At 40.0% G+C, this 19334-nt stretch overlaps 1 protein-coding gene across 1 annotated transcript in view; it reads right to left on the minus strand.

Annotated features, from left to right (window-relative positions):
- The window catches only part of HHIP (hedgehog interacting protein), a 115417-nt gene that overhangs the window by 18772 nt on the left and 77311 nt on the right, over window positions 1-19334 (minus strand). Inside the window, exons 9-11 of the mRNA XM_070769056.1 lie at window positions 16835-16958; window positions 15421-15551; window positions 12067-12148 (exon numbers count right to left, since the gene is read on the minus strand). Of these exons, the coding sequence (XP_070625157.1) occupies window positions 12067-12148; window positions 15421-15551; window positions 16835-16958 (337 nt within the window). The remainder of the gene's footprint in view (window positions 1-12066; window positions 12149-15420; window positions 15552-16834; window positions 16959-19334) is intronic.

The raw sequence follows: 19334 nt of genomic DNA on the forward strand, positions 1-19334 counted from the left end.
CGCTCAGTTGTGTCCAACTCTTTGAGACTCCATGGACTGTAGCCTACCAGGCTTCTCTGTCCATGGGATTTTCCAGTACCAGAGGGGGTTGCCTTTTCCTTCTCCAGGGGATCTTCCCGACCCAGGGATTGAATCCAGGTCTCCCGCATTGCGGGCAGACACTCTACCCTCAGCCACCAGGGAAGGTTGACTTTATTCTAAGGTCCGTGACTTAACTGCTGAGCACATGATCACTTAGACACAGGAGTGTCCACAGTCTGTCCACACATTTGTTCCCCCACAGTGCCCACTCCTTTGTTATCTATGTCTGTGTCGCTATTTCTGCTTGGCAGATAAGATCATCTATACCATTTTTCTAGATTCTACATATATGCATTAATATAACAATATTTGTTGGACTGCCTAGTGCTATTGTCGTTCAGTTACTCAGTTGTGTCTGACTCTTTGCAACCCCATGGACTGCAGCACCCCAGTCTTCCCTGTCCTTCACCATCTCCCTGTCTTCACCTTTGCTCAAACTCATGTCTATTGAATCAGTGATGCCATTCAACCATCTCATCTTCTATCATCCCCTTCTCCTCCTGCCTTCAGTCTTTCCCAGCATCAGGGTCTTTTCCAATGAGTTGGATCTTCGAATCAGATGGCCAAAGTATTGGAGCTTCAGCTTCAGCTTCAGTCCTTCCGATGAATAGTCAGGGTTGATTCCCTTTAGGATTGACTGGTTTGATTTCCTTGCTGTCCAAGGGACTCTGAATAGTCTTCTCCAGCACCACAGTTCAAAGGCATCAATTCTTCAGTGCTCAGCCTTTTTTATTGTCCAGCTCTCACATCCATACATCAGTGCAGTTGCTCAATGTCTCTGACTCTTTGCGGCCCCATGGCTATCCTGTCCATCACCAACTCCCGGAGCTTACTCAAACTCACGTCCATAGAGTTGGTGATACCATCCAACCATCTCATCTTCTGTCGTCCCTTTCTCCTCTTGCCTTCAATCTTCCCCAGCATCAAGGGCTTTCCCAATGAGTCAGTTCTTCGCATCAGGTGGCTCAAGTATTGGAGTTTTAGCTTCAGCATCAGTCCTTCCAATGAATATTCAGGACTGATTTCCTCTAGGATGGACTGGTTGGATCTCCTTGCAGTCCAACGGACTCTCAAGAGTCTTCTCCAATAACACAGGTCAAAAGCAGCAATTCTTCAGTTTTCTTTATAGTCCAACTCTCCCATCCATACATGACTACTGGAAAAATCATATGTTTGACTAGATGGGCCTTTGTTGGTGAAGTAATGTCTCTGCTTTTTAATATGCTGCCTAGGTTGGTCATAGCTTTTCTTCCAAGGAGCAAGCATCTTTTAATTTCATGGCCGCAGTGATTTTGGAACCTCCCAAAATAAAATCTCTCACTGTTTCCATTGTTTCCCCATCTATTTGCCATGAAGTGATGGGACCAGATGCCATGGTCTTAGTTTTCTGAATGTTGAGTTTTAAGCCAACTTTTCCACTCTTCTCTTTCACTTTCATCAAGAGGCTCTTTAGTTCTTCTTCACTCTCTGCCATAAGTGTGGTGTCATTTGCATATCTGAGGTTATTGATATTTCTCCCAGCAACCTTGATTCCGGCTTGTGCTTCATCCAGCCTGGCATTTCACGTGATGTACTCTGCACATGAGTTAAATAAGCAGAGTGACAATATACAGCCTTGATGTACTCCTTTCCCAGTTCTGAACCAGTCTGTTGTTCCATGTCCAGTTCTAACTGTGGCTTCTTGACCTGCATGCAGGTTTTGCAGGAGGCAGGTGAGGTGGTCTGGTATTCCCATCTCTTTAAGAATTTTCCAGTTTGTTGTGATCTACACTGTCAAAGGCTTTAGCATAGTCACTGAAGCAGATGTTTTTCTGGAATTCTCTAGCTTTTTCTATGATCCAACAGATGTTGGCAATGTAATCTCTAGTTCCTCTGCCTTTTCTAAATCCAGCTTGTACATCTGGAAGTTCTCAAGTTCACACACTGTGGAAGCCTAGCTTGAAAGATTTTGAGCATTACTTTCGTGTGAAAAGACTGCTGTTGTGCGGTAGTGTTAATGAAATTATTAGAGAGTTCACAAATACCTCCTCAGTTTTGTTCAATGGTTAAAGATACAAACCGAATAAAAGCAGATATCGAAGCCACTTACACCTTTCAGTAATTTCACATTCAACTTTATCCTCATGAGATAGGGCTGACCTTGTTACTCCCAAGTTTAGAAGATTAGAACATGGATGAAAATATGAAATAACTCTCATACAGCCTAAGTCAAGATAATCTGGAATTCTTTTCTAGCATAGATTTTTACTCAACTGGTCCTCTTCAGGAACAATGGGAGCTAGGCACTGTATTTCAGGCCCTTTATTAACCTCCTATCCAAACACCACCAGCAAGATACACAAGTATCTAAAAGGGTGTGTGAATTGCCTTCATTCAACTTTATCAGCTTAACTCAATGCATGTATTTCCAGGGGGAAATTAGGAAATGAAAAGGTATATATTTCCTTGAAAGGAAAACCTAGGAGAAATGACTAATGAAACTAGATAAGGTTGTTTGCTTTTAGGGAGAAACAAAGTCCAGTTTTATTAAATTGCCTTAGGTGTTTCTTGTACTATTTTTGTTATGTCTTTAATTCAGAAACTGGTCTACTATAATTATTAGAAAAACAGGCATTTCACTTTAACTCAGTGGACTTGTTCCTGAAAAATCTTGTATAATAAAAATAAGGTTTATAGGAAAAATAGAGCTGGGGCAGACTCCTCAAGATCTATGCAACTCTGTACCTAAAGCACTAACAAAAGTAAAATGTGGTGCCATGGAGAGGGTATCCCAGGGATACCAGAGATCACCTGCAGGTGGAGGAGAGATTCACTCAGGGGAGATGAGAAGCACAGAAAATATCGTATATTAATGCATAAATGTGGAATCTAGAAAATGGTGTACATGATATTATTTGCAAAGCATAAATAGAGACACAGATGTAGAGAACAAATATATGGATACCAAAAGGGAAAGGAGAGAGGTGGGAGGAATTTGGAGACTGGGACTGACATACACGTACGCTATTGATACTGTGTATAAAATAGTAGGTTTCCCAGGTGGCTCAGTGGTAAAGAATCCACCTGCCAAGGCAGGAGAGTCAGGCGACATGGGTTCAATCCCTGGGTTGGGAAGATCCCCTGGAGGAGGAAATGGCAACCCACACTGTTCAGTATTCTTGCCTGAAAAATCCCACGGACAGAGAAGCCTGGGCCACTGTCCATGGGGTCACGCAGAGTCAGATACGACTGAGTGACTGAGCATGCAAGTATAAAATAGGTAACTAATGAGAACCTGGTGTACACCACAGGGAACTCTACTTAATGCACTGAGGTGACCTATGTGGGAAGGAAGTCCAAAAGGGAGGCATACATACATACGCACGGCTGACTCACTTTGATGCACGGCAGAAGCTAACACATTATAAAGCAACTGCTTCCCTGGTGGCTCAATGGTAAAGAATCTGTCTGCAATGCAGGAGACCCGGGTTTGATGCCTGGGTTGGGAAGATCTGGAGGGCATGGCAACCCACTCTAGTACTCTTGCCTAGAGAATCCCATGGAAAGAGGAGCTTGGCAGGCTACAGTCCTTGGGATCACACAGTCGGACATGACTGAAGCAGCAGCATACTCCAATAAAAATTAATTAAAACATACACACACACAAAACCAAAAACCACAGAAGTGAGGCTTTGATCTCAGGAGGAAGTGAAACCTGCGAAGAGCCATGCAATGGCCCTGGGGTTGGGTGGGGGAACTCAGCGCCATGCTTCTTTCTTGTTTTAACTCAACTGGGGAGGCTCCTTCTGCCTGGACAAGTCAGGCTGAGGCCTTGATCCTCTTGTCATTCTGGCTTTAGTTGCTTGGAAAGCTACATAATTTCCATGTTACGCAACCATCCTTTTTTCTTATAGGTGAGTGAATTAGTCTGAAAGTAAATCACAGCATAGCAGAACAGACTGGACCAGGAAGCCAAATTATGGTGAGTTTTACTCACCTTGGTACCTATTGCCTTCTGGACCATTAATTTGGCAATTTATAACTTACCATGTTTTGACATAATTTTGTTGTTCCAGAGTGGCAATATTTATCTCTGAGAACATTGCTAATGTTTTAGACAATGTGTGCAATCTCTTGATTTAAGACAAAAATAAGCTCCTTAGAGAAAAGGACTAAATTCTCATGTATATTATCCCTTCATAACGCATAATGGAGGCTACCCACTCTAGTATATTCTTGGGCTTCTCTGGTGGCTCAGCTGGTAAAGAATCTGCCTGCAATGCAGGAGACCTGGGTTTGATCCCTGGGTTGGGAAGATCCCCTGGAGAAGGGAAAGGCTACCCACTCCAGTAATCTGGCCTGGAGAATTCCATGGACTGTATAGATCATGGGGTCACAAAAAGTCGAACACGACTGAGAAACTTTCACTTTCACTTCACTTTCATAATACATAATACAATACCTTGCACACAGGAGACAAGCCAAAGATACCTGCAGACTCATTAAATCTCATGATTCAATCTTGTATAACTAGACTTACTCTGATAGAAAATAAAAACTGAAAAATTAGGGTTCAATAAAGTCAATGCAATTGCACCCTAATATAAAGAAGGAATCAAATTCTGTTCAGAATTTTATGTCCAAAATAAATTTTTTTAACTTAAAAACATAACTTATAAGCCATAAGTGATAAAATATTAGACACTAAATAAGAAACACTGGTGACCAATGTTTTAAGTGGGAAGTAAGATTTGGAACAAGTTTCTATCCTTTAAAATAGCACAAAAATGTCAGCTTAAATTCTCTTTGAAGACTATCAGGATGACAAATTTTCAAATTTTGATGTTACACCTTTCAATTCACTTGTCAATATTGATAAAAATGAGGCATTTAAGCAACAGTTTTTTTAATCAAGTAAAGTGAATTAGTTAAAAAAAATGATACTAGGGTACAATATGTGTCTTTAGAAAGCGCATCTTCCTCTAGAAAGCATTTTTTACAAATTTATGTGGCTGTTCCATGCAAGATTAAATCTGTCTTTATCTCAAGAACTGCAATATCTGATGGTATACTGTCTTACAATAAAAGTATGATATTCAGAAGGTCTGGTAACAGATTTCCACCATTTTCCCAGGCAGGGAAGAAACATGGATATTGAAAAGAAATGCTTTAATTATCCTTCAATAAAAAATAAATTATTAACAAAATAAACAAAAAAAGAAATGCTTTTAAAAGTTTTTGACTCAACAAATGAGTCTCTTTTTGAAGACTATATTTTTAGCTACTCATATTCTCCATTTTCGGAGAAGGCAATGGCACCCCACTCCAGTACTCCTGCCTGGAAAATCCCATGCACGGAGGAGCCTGGTAGGCTACAGTCCATGGGGTCGCTGAGGGTCGGACACGACTGAGTGACTTCACTTTCACTTTTTACTTTCATGCATTGGAGAAAGAAATGGCAACCCACTCCAGTGTTGCCTGGAGAATCCCAGGGATGGGGGAGCCTGGTGGGCTGCCGTCTATGGGGTCACACAGAGTCGGACACGACTGAAGTGACTTAGCGGCAGCATTCTCCATTTTCTGCCTTTTTAACAAATGCCACTTGTAAGTGGCAATTCAATCAAGTTTTCATAGCAATCTGTACAATTACTCTAGGAACTGATATACCAACATTCAAAATTAATAGTTTAAGGAAGACTATATAATTAATATAAAGCAGAAAATTCCCTCGAATACTGTAGTCACATGTGACATCTTCAGGAAATAGGATCTAAATATAAGAAGTCTTATAGTATAGGCTTTTAAAATAACAGGGTCATTTCAATAAAAAATTTTAATAATTTATGATATAATATTTTGTATGTATCTTGAAATAGGTGATGGTGCTACATAGACGTATATGGACTATTTGAGTGTCTTTAAGTATGTCTGTGTACATATATACACATACAACAAGTCTTGGTAAAGAATGAATAAAATTCCAGTTATCCTTAGACAATATATTATGTATGCATTCTCATCCATTCATTAAAAGTTTATCTCATCCCATTCTTTTGTAATATATCTTTAAATTTTCATATGCTTCTGGCAATTTAGGAAGGATTTGTTAGCTAAAAATATTGTGCACCACAACATAAGCTATAGCATATTAAGAATAAAATGTAAGCGGGCACATAAGTGTATGCCATTTTTGGTGATTGGGAATGTAGAAAAACCATAGCAAAAATGTGGACCATGCTTCCCTTGTCTTTTTGACTTCAAATCCACCATGCTGAATGGATTTTTATAAGGCATATACTTGTTCATGACCTCTAGTGTTAAGAAATTCTGTCATGTTTGAAAACTAGTCCCTCGTCGAGCCTGTGTCCCTGTTAATAGCTGAGAGGTCAATGGAGCTGCTAAACAGTTTGTATTACCGTCAGGGTGGCCTGAAAACACCGCCCGCAGCAAGAGGACTTGGCAGCTGGGTCAACAGGCACTGTGGGGATTTATCAACCTAGGGAGGCCACTTGCATAAAACTCCGACTGATGAATTGGGACTAGACTGGCTTATTGGGCTAAACCCTCTCCATTATGCACGGCTTTCTTTAGGATGGCAGAGCTGCCTGCCAGCTCCCTGAGACATATGCGGAGGATAAACAGAACCAATTTCCTCTCATGAAGTGATTTTTTTTTTGTGGGAAAAAAAAAAAAGCACTCTTCAGCATCCAGCATACTAAGGAGTAGGATGAAGATATTAAGAAAAAAGTAAACAAAGAACAGTGAGTGGGGGCATAGTGGGGAGGAGACAGAAGAGCAGGTTTTTTTTTTTTTTAATATTAATACCACCATATTTATTAGTTTCCAGACTTCCAAATAACCCATACCTAAACAGAAGAACATTGCAGACTATTGTTACTAGCAGCAACAGTCCTTAAACAGAAAGGGTTTAGGTGAATTTGGAGTGATTGCAAGATAAAAGTCATAGTTTTTCTTTTAGCAGCTGGTATACGAACAGTAAAACCATAAATACTTAGACACCCTGGTTTAGGCATGAGGGCAGTTTTTGATATTGGTCATACAGGAGTCTGGAGATAGGATGTTTCTGTAAAATAAGCTCTGAAGCTGGGAATTTGCAGTTAATTGATAGACCTTTTAAGGGAATGGGCTGTGTGATTTGAGTGGGTATAATAGATAAGCAAGGTGTTAAAACAGAGAAAGACGGTATATGGTAATTAACTTAGTATGTTTAAGAATGATTTTGTTTTACAAATTCCTGGAGAAATAACCCTAGAAATATTTCCAGGTCAAAAAAGGGCCTTTAGTTTCAGTTCATCTGAAACAAAAATTAAAGAATCTTTTTCAATAGTGTGAAAAGATTTGCATTCTATAAAAATGAAGCTTGGTAAATTCATAACTCTGTTAGAATTCTTCCATTTCCACTCCTCAGGAGCACTTGTGTGATTCTGAAAAGATTTAACAAAGAACAAGCCTCTAAGACATGAGTTGAACAATTGAAAACTAGACTCAGAGTTCTTTCCCTGCTGACTCAGACAGTAAAGAACACGCCTAAAATACAGGAGACCTGGGTTCAATACCTGTGTCAGGAAAATCCCCTAGAGAAGGGAATGGCAACCCACTCCAGTATGCTTGCCTGGAGAACTCCATGGACAGAGGATCCTGGTGGGCTAAGGTCCATGGGGTTGCAAAGAGTTCTTTAAAACTCTGTGGACATCTTGACCCCAATTTTGGCACTAAAACAACCTCAAAAAGCTGTGAGATCAATCACCTGAAATAATTCTTGAGTGCATGGAATGAACACCAATGGTACTGAAGAATAGCACAGGCTTTAAATCCATTACATTATCTTCACAGAGCTCTGCGAGGCGGAAGCAGAATGTCCACCTGCACTTGACAGCCAGGCAGAGGAGCACAGTGCGGTCGCATCCGCATTCCAAGATTCAGAGACAAGATCATCTGACTACTGGGCCTGCCAGGATCAACATCTTAACCAGCCTCTGGGGGCACTACTAAATGAAACTAAAATGATGGCCCAGTTCCTGTGCTCTATGCATTGATATGCTGGCTGAAGGAGTCCCAGACCAGGGTACGCAGAACCCAATACTCGAGGCTTCAGGGGACCTAGTGAGGTGGGCCAGTAAACTGGGAGGTTGGCATTGATTCAATCCTAACTCCACTCCGCCATGAGACTTAATTTTTCTATCTCTGAAGGTATTCCCATGCTAAGATGGTGGCAACGTTCATCTCTTTTCTGCTTTTCCCTTAAAATCTCTTATGTCCTAGTTAAGCTGTAGAGAAAGCTGGTTGTATTCTCATGGAAGTTTCCTTTGATTACAATGGCATTTGTGTTTTTTATAATAAGGTATCAAACCATCCTTTCTGAGAAGGATGCCCACTGTAAAGGATTTTACATTTATGTCAATAGTTAAGTAATATATAGGCTGAGGGCTTCCCAGGTCGCTCAGTGGGTAAAGAATCTGCCTGCAATTCAGGAGACGTGGAAGACATGGGTTTGATCCCTGGGTCGAGAAGATCCCCTGGAGGAGAAAATGGCAACCCACTCCAGTATTCTTGCCTGGAGAATTCCATGGACAGAGGAGCCTGGTGGCCTGCAGTCCACGGGTCACAGAGAGTCGGACACCCCTGAGCGACTGAGCGCTCAAACAACAGATAGCCTGAGACCAGACTGTCCTTACAGATGGAAGTGGTAATGCTGGGACCTCATCTGATCTTATCAAAATGACCCAAGAATATGGCATATGGTTTATAAATTCCTGCATCTTCTTTTTTAAAAATTATTTTTAATTGGAGGAAAATTGCTTTACAATGTTGTATTGGCTTCTGCAGTACAACAAATGTGAATAAGCTACATGTGTTCACATAGCCCCTCCCTGGTGAGCCTCCTTTCCCTCCCACCCTTCTAGATCATGTCAGAGCACTCAGCTGAGCTCCCTGTGCTGTACAGCAGCTTTCCACGAGCTCTCTGTTTCAGACACGGTACTGTATATATGTCGATGCTACTGTCTCAATTCATCCCACCTTCTCCTCTCCTTCCACTGCTGTGTCTACAAGCTTCATTTTGGTGTGTGTGTGTGCACGAAAAAAGAGAGAAAACATAAATCTTATGGTGTATGAGAATGGAACTTCTATGACATGATACAGAATATAAGATTTCTATGATTTATTGTTCTCCTCTTTTAAGGCCATGAGTCAACTGATACTTGAAATTTATTCTGAAAACATTATTCGAACAAGTCTGGGGTTCCTCCACAAGAATACAGTTAATCTAAGATTTTAATTGGAATGAGATATTTGTTGTAACAAGAAATGTCTGTGGATTCTTCTTCTTCTTTTTTTTGGTTGATGAGGCTCTTTCTTCAAATTCTCCCTTAAGTGTTTTAGAAAAGCAGTTGTGCCCTGAAGCAGACATTCTATTAACACTGTGAGGGTAGTAATTTGCTCTTGTTTCCAAAATAGCCCCATTCACATATACTAAAGTGTCTGCTTATACAGAACTTCCACTCGTGTCGGGAGAACTACTATAATAATAAACGCTGGCATCCAAATCGAAACAGCATGCGGCTCCCAACAAGTGTTTATGAAAACATTTGTTTTCTTACAGTCCGTTTAATTTTGAAATGTATGCCTAGGCCTGTGTACAAGGACGGTGTCTCTGGGACTCTGTTAATCCCCCCCACCTCCTCAAAGCCAAACACACCTCTTAACCCTGGCCCCACACGTGACAGGACTCACCAGAAACAGGCACCACAGTGAAAAGTCAGGCTTTTGAGGTATGTCACTCTGAGACCACCCTACGAGAGGAGGCCCCGAGATCGCAGAGCCAAGGCCCCTCACAGCAACCCTGGTAATTAGACACTAATAATGGACTGAAGGTGTAACATTCACCTCAACTCACCACCAGCAGACTAAACAATCCATAGGAGGAGAGAAACCTTTCTGTGAGGATCAAGAATGAGTAATACAGCAGAAAGCTTGCAAAGGCGTATCAACTTTGACAATCATAATGGAATAACAATGGCTATTTCAAAACGAATGGCATTGATCTGAGTGAAGCCCTAGACTGCATTCTGAATCATTAGAAGGCTGCTAGTTCATGAATTAACATTGGTTTGATGTTTGTTCTTAATATCGCCAACTTCAATAATCACCAAGGTGTCTGATTTCTGATTTTTTTTTTTCATTCGTTAGTTTGCTTCGCATGAAGGACACTCAAGGAGGAAGAGAACCCTTACAGTGTGTAGATGGGTACTTCTCTTATCGTGAAAGAAAATGCATACTGTTAAATAGAGAAGGAAAGCTATCATCATCGCTGTGTGACAGATGGGGATATATGATGTCCTCTATCACAGACCATTTAGCATTGATTATTCCTTTTTGTTCTGCAACACCAACGTCAACCTGTATTTTTCTCAGGAAAGGCAATGAATGCTTTCTGGGATGGAAAAAGAACAAGAACCTCCATTTGTTAGTCAGTGATTTTTTTCAGAAAAACATACCCAATTTATAACCTACAAATATTTTTAAAGGGGAATTAAATGAATGCTTTTAGTAAACTTTTTGGATTATTGGAATGTTTTTCTCCTAAAAGAGACTTGAAATTTGGGGATTTCAATTTGCACATGGGCTCATGAGGTTAACTTAGCACAGAAAGAATTAGAAATTCACTCACATAGTAGCATTTTAATACACATAAATCTCAGATAAATACAGATAATGTTGGGCGAAAGAAACCAGAAACAACTGAGTACATCTTATACGATTCCACTTATACAAAGTTCAAAAATGTGCTAGGTCAGTTAGTCATATACCAACTCTGTGAGACACCATGGATTATAGCCTACCGGACTCCTCTGTCCATAGGATTTCCTAGGCAAGATTACTGGAGTGGGTGGCCATTTCCTCCTCCAGGGGATCATGCCCACCCATGTGAGATCGAACCTGAGTCATCTGCATTGGCAGGTGGATTCCTTACCGTTGTGCCACCTGGGAAGTTCAAAAATGGGAGAAGCTAATCTATGCTGTTAGAGGTCACAGGATGATTGCTCTTGGCAGGGGAGGTAACTGGAAATAGAAATGAGGGGTCTTCAGGCCACCTGTATCCTTCCATCCCTTCTTCTGGGTGCTGGTTACAGTGTGTGTCACTCGTGAAAAACTGTCATACTGTATGCTTATGATTTGGGGCCTTTTCTGAATACACGCTTCAGTAAAAAGTTTGGAAAAAAAAAAAAAGGATTAAAAATTCATAGCACTGTGAAGCTACAGTCTGACCACAACTGGTTCTCCAGTGGTCATATACATGAGTATACTGAAGTCCTGCAATAATTGTTTCTAAACTTACACCTAAAATCTATTTGACAGTATGTAATTTTAGTGGCTTCTGAGAGTTCTGATTTTATCCATGAAATTAACAACTGATTCGTGATGACCCAAGATAATTTGAAAGTTGAGTGTGTGCTGAAGTTGGGTTAGGTGGGTTGAGGGTAGCAGGGGAGGGATAATTATATTCTCTAAAGGATGAAAACATTCACATCTTCCTTTTGCTGAAGCAACAACAAAATACTTCTGTAGTTTTCATTTGTTTGGTCACAGAAGCTGTGAGCTTCCAGATAGTGTGAAACAAGGCTTCGATGCTGAACTGCCAAAAAAACTTTCCTTGCGTGTGAGCATGCTCAGTTGCTCAGTTGTGTCCAACTCTTTGCGACCCCATGGACTGTAGCCAGCCGACCCTGTAGTCAGCAGCTCTCTGCTGACTACAAGGATGCTATGGCTATGTACATGACCAAAATAACACTTTTGAAGGTCAGGGTATTGAAGTCTAAGTTTTAGAGACTGGAGCTGAGGGTCTCTCAGGAGAGCACTCAGCAGATGGACAGGGCAGAAATGTTCATCTTTGAGTGCTAATTGCAATTCCATCACTAATTTGAATGCACTGGAATAACTTAAGAGAATATTACTTGACTTAATAGAATATTAAAAAAAACTCACCTTTTGGGATCAATAATTTTATAGAGTTTTCCATTGTGAGTCTGGGTCATACTTTTACTACTTGATAGAATGTAAACTTCACCTATGGAGAGAGAAATACCGTAAGTTAGTTCACAGTATTGTAAGGCTTTACCTTTCACTGACTGCGTGTGTATACTCAGTTGCTAAAATCGTGTCTGACTCTTTGCGACCCCATGGACTGTAGCCCACTAGACTCCTCTGACAATGGGATTATCTCGGCAAGAATACTAGAGCAGGTTGCGATTTCCTCCTCCAGGGGATCTTCCTGACCCAGGGATCAAACTCAAGTCTCCTATGTCTTCTGCATTGGCAGGTGGATTTTTTTGTTAAATCACTGATTCTTTACCACACGGGAAGCCCCGTGTGTATGTCTATATGTATACTGGGCTTCCCAGGTGGTACCAGTGGTAAAGAATACGCCTGCCAATGCAGGAGACACAGGAGATGTGGGTTCAATCCCCGGGTTGGAAAGATCCCCTGGAGGACGGCATGGCAACCCACTCCAGCATTCTTGCCTGGAGAATCCCACAGACAGAGGAGCCTGGAAGGCTACAGTCCATGGGGCGGCAAAAGAGTCGGACACGACTAAAGTAAGTCAGCACACACAGAACATACATATATTATATAGTCATACATCCTCAGAAGATCACTGGCCTGAAGATTATGACAGCTTTCTAAGTCCACCCTCAGTGACTCCGGTCACTTCTTCCCACGTCTCCCCATTGCTCTGCATTAGCAGAGCGTAATCTCTCACCTTGATGATGGCCATAGCCTCCTAGCTGATCTCCCTGCTCTTGCTCTTACTCTTCTAGGCTTACTCTCAGTATATCAGCTACAGAGATTCCTTACAAGGCAGGCCAGAGTATATAAACTGGATTACACTCCTCTGTATCAACACCCTCCAATGACTTCTAATTTCCCTCCAATAGCTTCTGCTCTCTCTCCAAGCCAAGGCTGAATCCTGACAGACCTCTACGACAATGCGCTCCCTTATTGCTCTGATGCCATCTGCAATGTTTCTAGCCTCACTGGCCTCCTGACTTTGGAAACGGGAGGCAAGTTCCTGGCCCAGCATCCTGTTTCGGGCCCCCGCTGTCCTAGCTGCTCCTGTCTTAGCATCTGTCCCAGGTCCTATCCGTCAGTAATCACCATTAGGTGCGTTTCCCCCCTTTCGTCTGTGCTTATGTCATCGTTCTTGACTGTACTGTTTATTTATTTTAATAGATCGTTTTGATTTGGACCATTGTTTAAGTCTTTATTAAATTTGTTACAATATTGCTTCTGTTTTATGTTTTGGCTTTTTTGGCTTTGAGGCACGTGGGATCTTGGCTCCCTGACCGGGGATGGGACCCCCTGTGCTGGAAGGAGAAGCCTCAACCACTGGACTGCTCGGGAAGTCCCCTTACTGTGTTATTTAAAAGTACACTTGTCCCGGCTCCTAGTACACTTTGTGCCAACTCTCTCCTCTTAGGAGAGAGCCACTCTCATTTATGACCATTCCTTCCATATAATTCAATACATAGAACTGATCATATGAATAGGGAATTAGAAGTTGTTTTTATGATTATATCTTTATGAGGCTTTAAAATTTATGTTTGGTTCTCATTCATGAAATAGTCTTTGATTTAGTTTATATTTCTCTATTTTACTCTGTTATTATGTATTAAGCACACCCTACTGCTTTCGCACTTCTGGAAAGGATATTATGGGACTTATAATAAAAACAAACACAACAGAAAAAATGGCATTAAAAAACTAAGGAATGTAAGTAAAAAAAAAATCATATTTGTTTCATCAACTACTTTATGTAGTTTACCACATTTAATCCTTAAACCCATTCCGATTTTATGGTTAAACACACACACACACACACACACATCCAGAAAAAACTCATTAAAAAAATCTAACTCAATTTATTATATGGCTCTTAATTAAAAACCAAAGAATTTACATTAAAGAGTGAAAGTATATTTACTCTAAATTATGAAATATACATGATATTTTTGGTTTTGGACAGTAAGAACTGTGTGTGCTTAATTTCTGGTTCTCCTCCCAACATTGTATTAAGTATGGACAGATATTTGAACATTTTAACCACGGTGGGGTGATGGTAGAAGGATAAATGATGGTGAGTTATTGGCAGTAAGGTCTGGGGCAACCAAAATGATTCATCAAAATGATTCTAAATACTTATCTCTAACTCTGTCACAAACAATTTGATCCTAATTTATACTTTAAAATCAGAGTTTGCCAATGATGTTTAAATTACATTACAGAAGATTGACGTGAGAAAGGCTATATTTCTGGTTCATTTGAATGGGGTAGTAGAATTTCAAAGCAAACTTAAATGCAAGATGCTTGCAATGCTAAAACAAGAAAAAGACAGATTGGACTACTCTTCTTTGAATCCCTATATTCCAGCAGCTCTGAAATCTGTGTTTTGTGTTGCAGGAATCTAGTTTGAGTTCCTTGGCAACCTAAGTGAATGGCATGGAGCTATTTCTGATGAATTCTCTATTTGGTGGAGTTAAACCAAATCTGAACATTTAGAGTAAATAATTATGATTTAGATGAAAACACAACTTTTCTTTTTTAATACCTAGAAATTCATGTCCAAGGCTAAAGGAGCATGGTAGCCATTGTTTATTTGGATATCGCTTTTTAAAGGGAATCATTATGATAGCTACATTTATCTCTGAAGTTTAAAACTGGTAGCATGTCACTCTTTGGTAGCATTCCAATTATCAACCTCTTTTTGCTTTTTAAACTGCATACATTTTGATAATATATCAACAAATAAATTGCATGTTATACTGGAGATTATCAAGGAGAAGATAATTTTCATTCTGTTGGAAAGCAGCTCTATAAACTCAGATTATTTCCAACAAATTTCATGCCCTGATGGGCAAAAAATAAAAAATAAAAAATTAGGAAATGAAGTGAGATTCAGATTGCAACATATTTTAAATTTATTTCAAGAGACATGGATAGGTGTAAAGGTTTTCAGATAGAGAATATAGACAAATGACTTAAGTGCTTCAAAGATATCAGTAGCCATTTGAAATTTTCTCTCTCTTTAAGATTCAAAAATTCTCTTTTGTTTCCAACTCCCATCTTCCTGCTTTGTTTCTTTCATGTTTCTGGAGTAGAAATAAGATTTAAAGACCCCCAGAGAAAGATTATTGGAAGTGAATACTGAACTGGTCATCTTTGTGGGAGGTTATATTTCCAACAAATGGAGGTTGAGATTATTTCACTTGTTTTTCAGAGTAGAACAGAGCCTCTTGGGCAGAGATCGAGAATGGAACTTAACAGAAATAGTTTGTACAGTACCTAATTCGTCTTCTCCAAATCCCAAAATGTGACCTGAAAAGTAACCTCTACAGGAACCACCGTTGCCAAGACAGAGTGGTTTTTCTTGCCATTGCTTGCTCACAGGACTTTGCTGGAGGGTTAAGAAATTCCTACAAGAAAAACATACCAGGAACCTATGATGAAAATGTGCTTTTGCCTAAAAGACACAATGACATGCTTAAAATAAAGCTTGTAATAAATAATTCCTGTGCCATGGACCTGGCTTCTAAAGGGAAAAATAATATAGCCCAAAATGTGTGTGAATACTCTGAAAGTCCCATGTGAGGAAAAAGTACTTAAAGATGACATTTTGTTTGGAGGGGGTGGGTACTAAAAGTACCTGAGTATGAGAAATACCCTCCCCTTCATCTGGAGAATGATACTTCCTATCCAGGACTAGAGATCATGCTGTGCTATTCATCAGAGAGAGGGACAGGGGAAGAGTGCAGGGTCAGTTCACTTTTCTATTTCCTTTTAGTGACCAAGCATATCAGTTCTGCCATATGCCTGAATGACAGTGACTTAGGAAACAAGATCCTTATTTTGGGCTTCATTACAGAGTTTCTTATAATTATTGACAATGTGACCTCTAAGCTTTAGGCTAATATTTAATTTTGCAGTATTCCTATCAATAGAGAGAAATTAAGGTCTGTTGCCAAAAGTCCTCAAAGTCTGGCAAAAAAAAAAAAAAATTCTTAGCCTTCCAATAATTTTTAAAATATTTATGTAACTCATGTAAAACTACATTTCTTCAATTTACTCATGATCATGGTAAATTTATGTTAAGGATGAAGGGAAGAGCCTAAATAATATGAAATGTCCATCTGAAGACTTTTCTGCTCTTAAAAATTATTTTATGAATTTGATCAAGTCTGTTTCAAAAGCATCTTTTAGGAAATTCTTTAATTTCCCCACCATACATGGTAGAACTAAAAGTAAATAACAGGACTTCCTTCGTGGTCCAGTGGTTAAGAATCCGCCTGCCAATGCAGAGGACATGGGTTCAATCCCTGGTCCAGGGAGATTCCACACACTGCAGGGCAACAAAGTCTGTGAGCTGCAACTACTTAAGTGCACGCTCTAGAGCCCTTGAGCTGCAACAAGAGAAGCTGCCACACTGAGAAGGCTGTGCTTGGTAATGAGAGTAGCCCCAGCTCACGGCAACTAGAGAAAGCCCTTGTGCAGCAAGGAAGACCTAACACAGCCAAAACCAAAAAAGAAAAGGAAGACTAACTGGTAGAATTGAAAAAAAAAGATTAATGAACAATAGTTTTTATGTGTCCCACACCTGACCTCCAAAGGGTGACATGCATTTGAATATTTTCTGATGATTTGCCCAATAATCAATGGATATGTCATTCGATCTATCAAACTGTGGTGTCAGGAAGCCTACCCATTACGATCTCCAAACACGTAGCTTCCGTAGAGTCTTTCTGACTGGCAGCCTCGGTAAACAAATCCACCAACCAAAGGACCATTACTGAATGGCTTGAATTCTAAAAGTGATGGCTCACTTTCTGGAAATAAATGGACATAACATTAGATTAAATGAAACATTTTTATAAAGGAACACTAATGTAGGCCAGGGGGCTTCCCAGGTGGCGCTAGTGGTAACAACTCTGCCAATGCAGGAAACGTAAGAGATGCGGGTTCAATTCCTGCAGCAGGAAGATCCCTTGGTGGAGAGCATGGCAACCCACTCCAGTACTCCTGCCTGGAGAATCCCATGGACAGAGGAGCCTGGCGGGCTACATACAGTTCATGGGGTCACAAAGAGTCAGACATGACTGAAGCCACTTTGCACGCATGCACACGTAATGTAGGCCATGCCACAATTACTACGGTAATTCACTCGAACTCTGAAATGTGTTCCATGATGCATAAGATGGATTCTTGCTATAGGTCTTTAGTGAAAATAATTAACCCTTTTGCTTAAATATTATAAAATGTACAGGGCTTCCATGCACAGCAGAATAAAACAAAAATGCTCTGCAAACGCTTATTGTTATTATAACTTCCAAGACATACCAAATTTTCAATGACAATATCTCTGAACATTTTGGAAATCGTGGACTTTAGAACTAAAATACTTAAACAAATAATACTTAATTTTTAAATATTGAATATTTTGTAGAAATACTTCTGCGTATACCTCCTAAAACTGAGTCAAACCTCTGTCAAATTCTATAAAATGTTTAAAAGTTTACACTTTAATGAAAATAAAGGCATGGTACATCAAAACCACATTTGTTGCATATTTTAAAACACTGTCACTAGTCAAGTAATATCTTCATTTAAAATGTTTTAAGAGTTTTGTTTGTAGGATCATGTAGTTAACAAGGTCTACTTCAGTCATTCCTTGAGAATTACATGTGAATAGTCATGTATCTCAATCTTTTCATGCATGTCATTATGTTCTCAAATATAAAGATGCCAATTATGATGAAAAAGATACAAAGCCAGCTGGAAATTACTCTGAAAATTACTTATTACATACTTAAATAAGTCACTATCAACAGGAAGTCTTTTAGGCAAAAGCTTTTGTAGAAAGACAAAAATTCTAAAGTTCTTCCCGCTTCCCACGTGATTATGGTGAATAGGTGAATGTGTGCGCAATCAGTCATGTCCAACTCTTTGCAACTCCATAGACTGTAGCCCTCCAGGCTCTTCTGTCCATGGGATTTTCCTGGCAAGAATACCGGAGCGGGTTGCCATTTCCTTCTTAGGGGATCTTCCTGACCCAGGGATCAATTCCAAGTCTCTTGCATCTCCTGCACTGCAGGCTGATTCTTGACCGATGAGCCACCGAGGGTGCCTGATGACGGCGAATATGATATTATAAAAAGTAGAACAATCAAGATTTAAATGAATTTAATTTAATCCTCTCCCAGGGTACTGAGAGGCAGCATAAGTGAATGTCTAAGGTCATGAACTCTGGAATCAGGCTGCTGCTGCTGCTGCTGCTACTGCTGCTAAGTCACTTCAGTCGTGTCCGACTCTGTGCGACCCCATAGACAGCAGCCCACCAGGCTCCCCAGTCCCTGGGATTCTCCAAGCAAGAACACTGGACTGGGTTGCCATTTCCTTCTCCAATGATGAAAGTGAAAAGTGAAAGTGAAGCCGCTCAGTCGTGTCCAACTTGCTGCAACCCCAGGGACTGCAGCACCAGGCTCCCCCGTCCATGGGATTTTCCAGGCAAGAGTACTGGAGTGGGGTGCCATTGCCTTCTCCAAGCTACCTGGGTTCAAATCCAGATCCTGTTACTTCATGTGGTGTGACAAGTCACCTTTGTATGTCTCAGTTTTCTCATCTGTACAATGTGAACAGTAAGAGTACTTCTAGGATTTCTCTGTAAATGAAATGAGTGAAGTTTTTCAAGTACTTATTACAGGCCCTGGCATGTAGTAAATGCTGTGGATGTGGTTATTTGTTTTCTGGGTTTTTTTTTTCTTCTGATTTATTGAGGTATAATTGACAAATAAAATTTGATATATATAAATAGTAAAAGAATTCTGCAGCTGTGTTTTTAATATATAAATGTAGGGCCATCCATATTGTAATCAGTTTCAGCTGAACCCAAATTAATGTGATTGTAGAATTTAGTTTAATCTACAAATATAGCTAAAATTCCCACAAACTAGTGACTCATTAGATTTTTTTTTTCTGACCACATTATTCTTTGGTTTGCCTTTTATAAGATGCACACACATACATGAATACCTGAAAAAAAATAAAGTAAAATAACTGACTACTACGTGAACTAGCAGAGCTGCTTCATTCCTGGTACTAAATAAATATCTGTATTGAATGAATAGAAGAAGCAATCAATTCAATAATCTTCATCTATTATGTTCCCTGAATCATAATCGTATTTGATACACCAATTCCTCCAA

The sequence above is a fragment of the Bos indicus genome, chromosome 17 (assembly GCF_029378745.1).
Source record: "Bos indicus isolate NIAB-ARS_2022 breed Sahiwal x Tharparkar chromosome 17, NIAB-ARS_B.indTharparkar_mat_pri_1.0, whole genome shotgun sequence".
Taxonomy (NCBI): Eukaryota; Metazoa; Chordata; class Mammalia; order Artiodactyla; family Bovidae; genus Bos; species Bos indicus.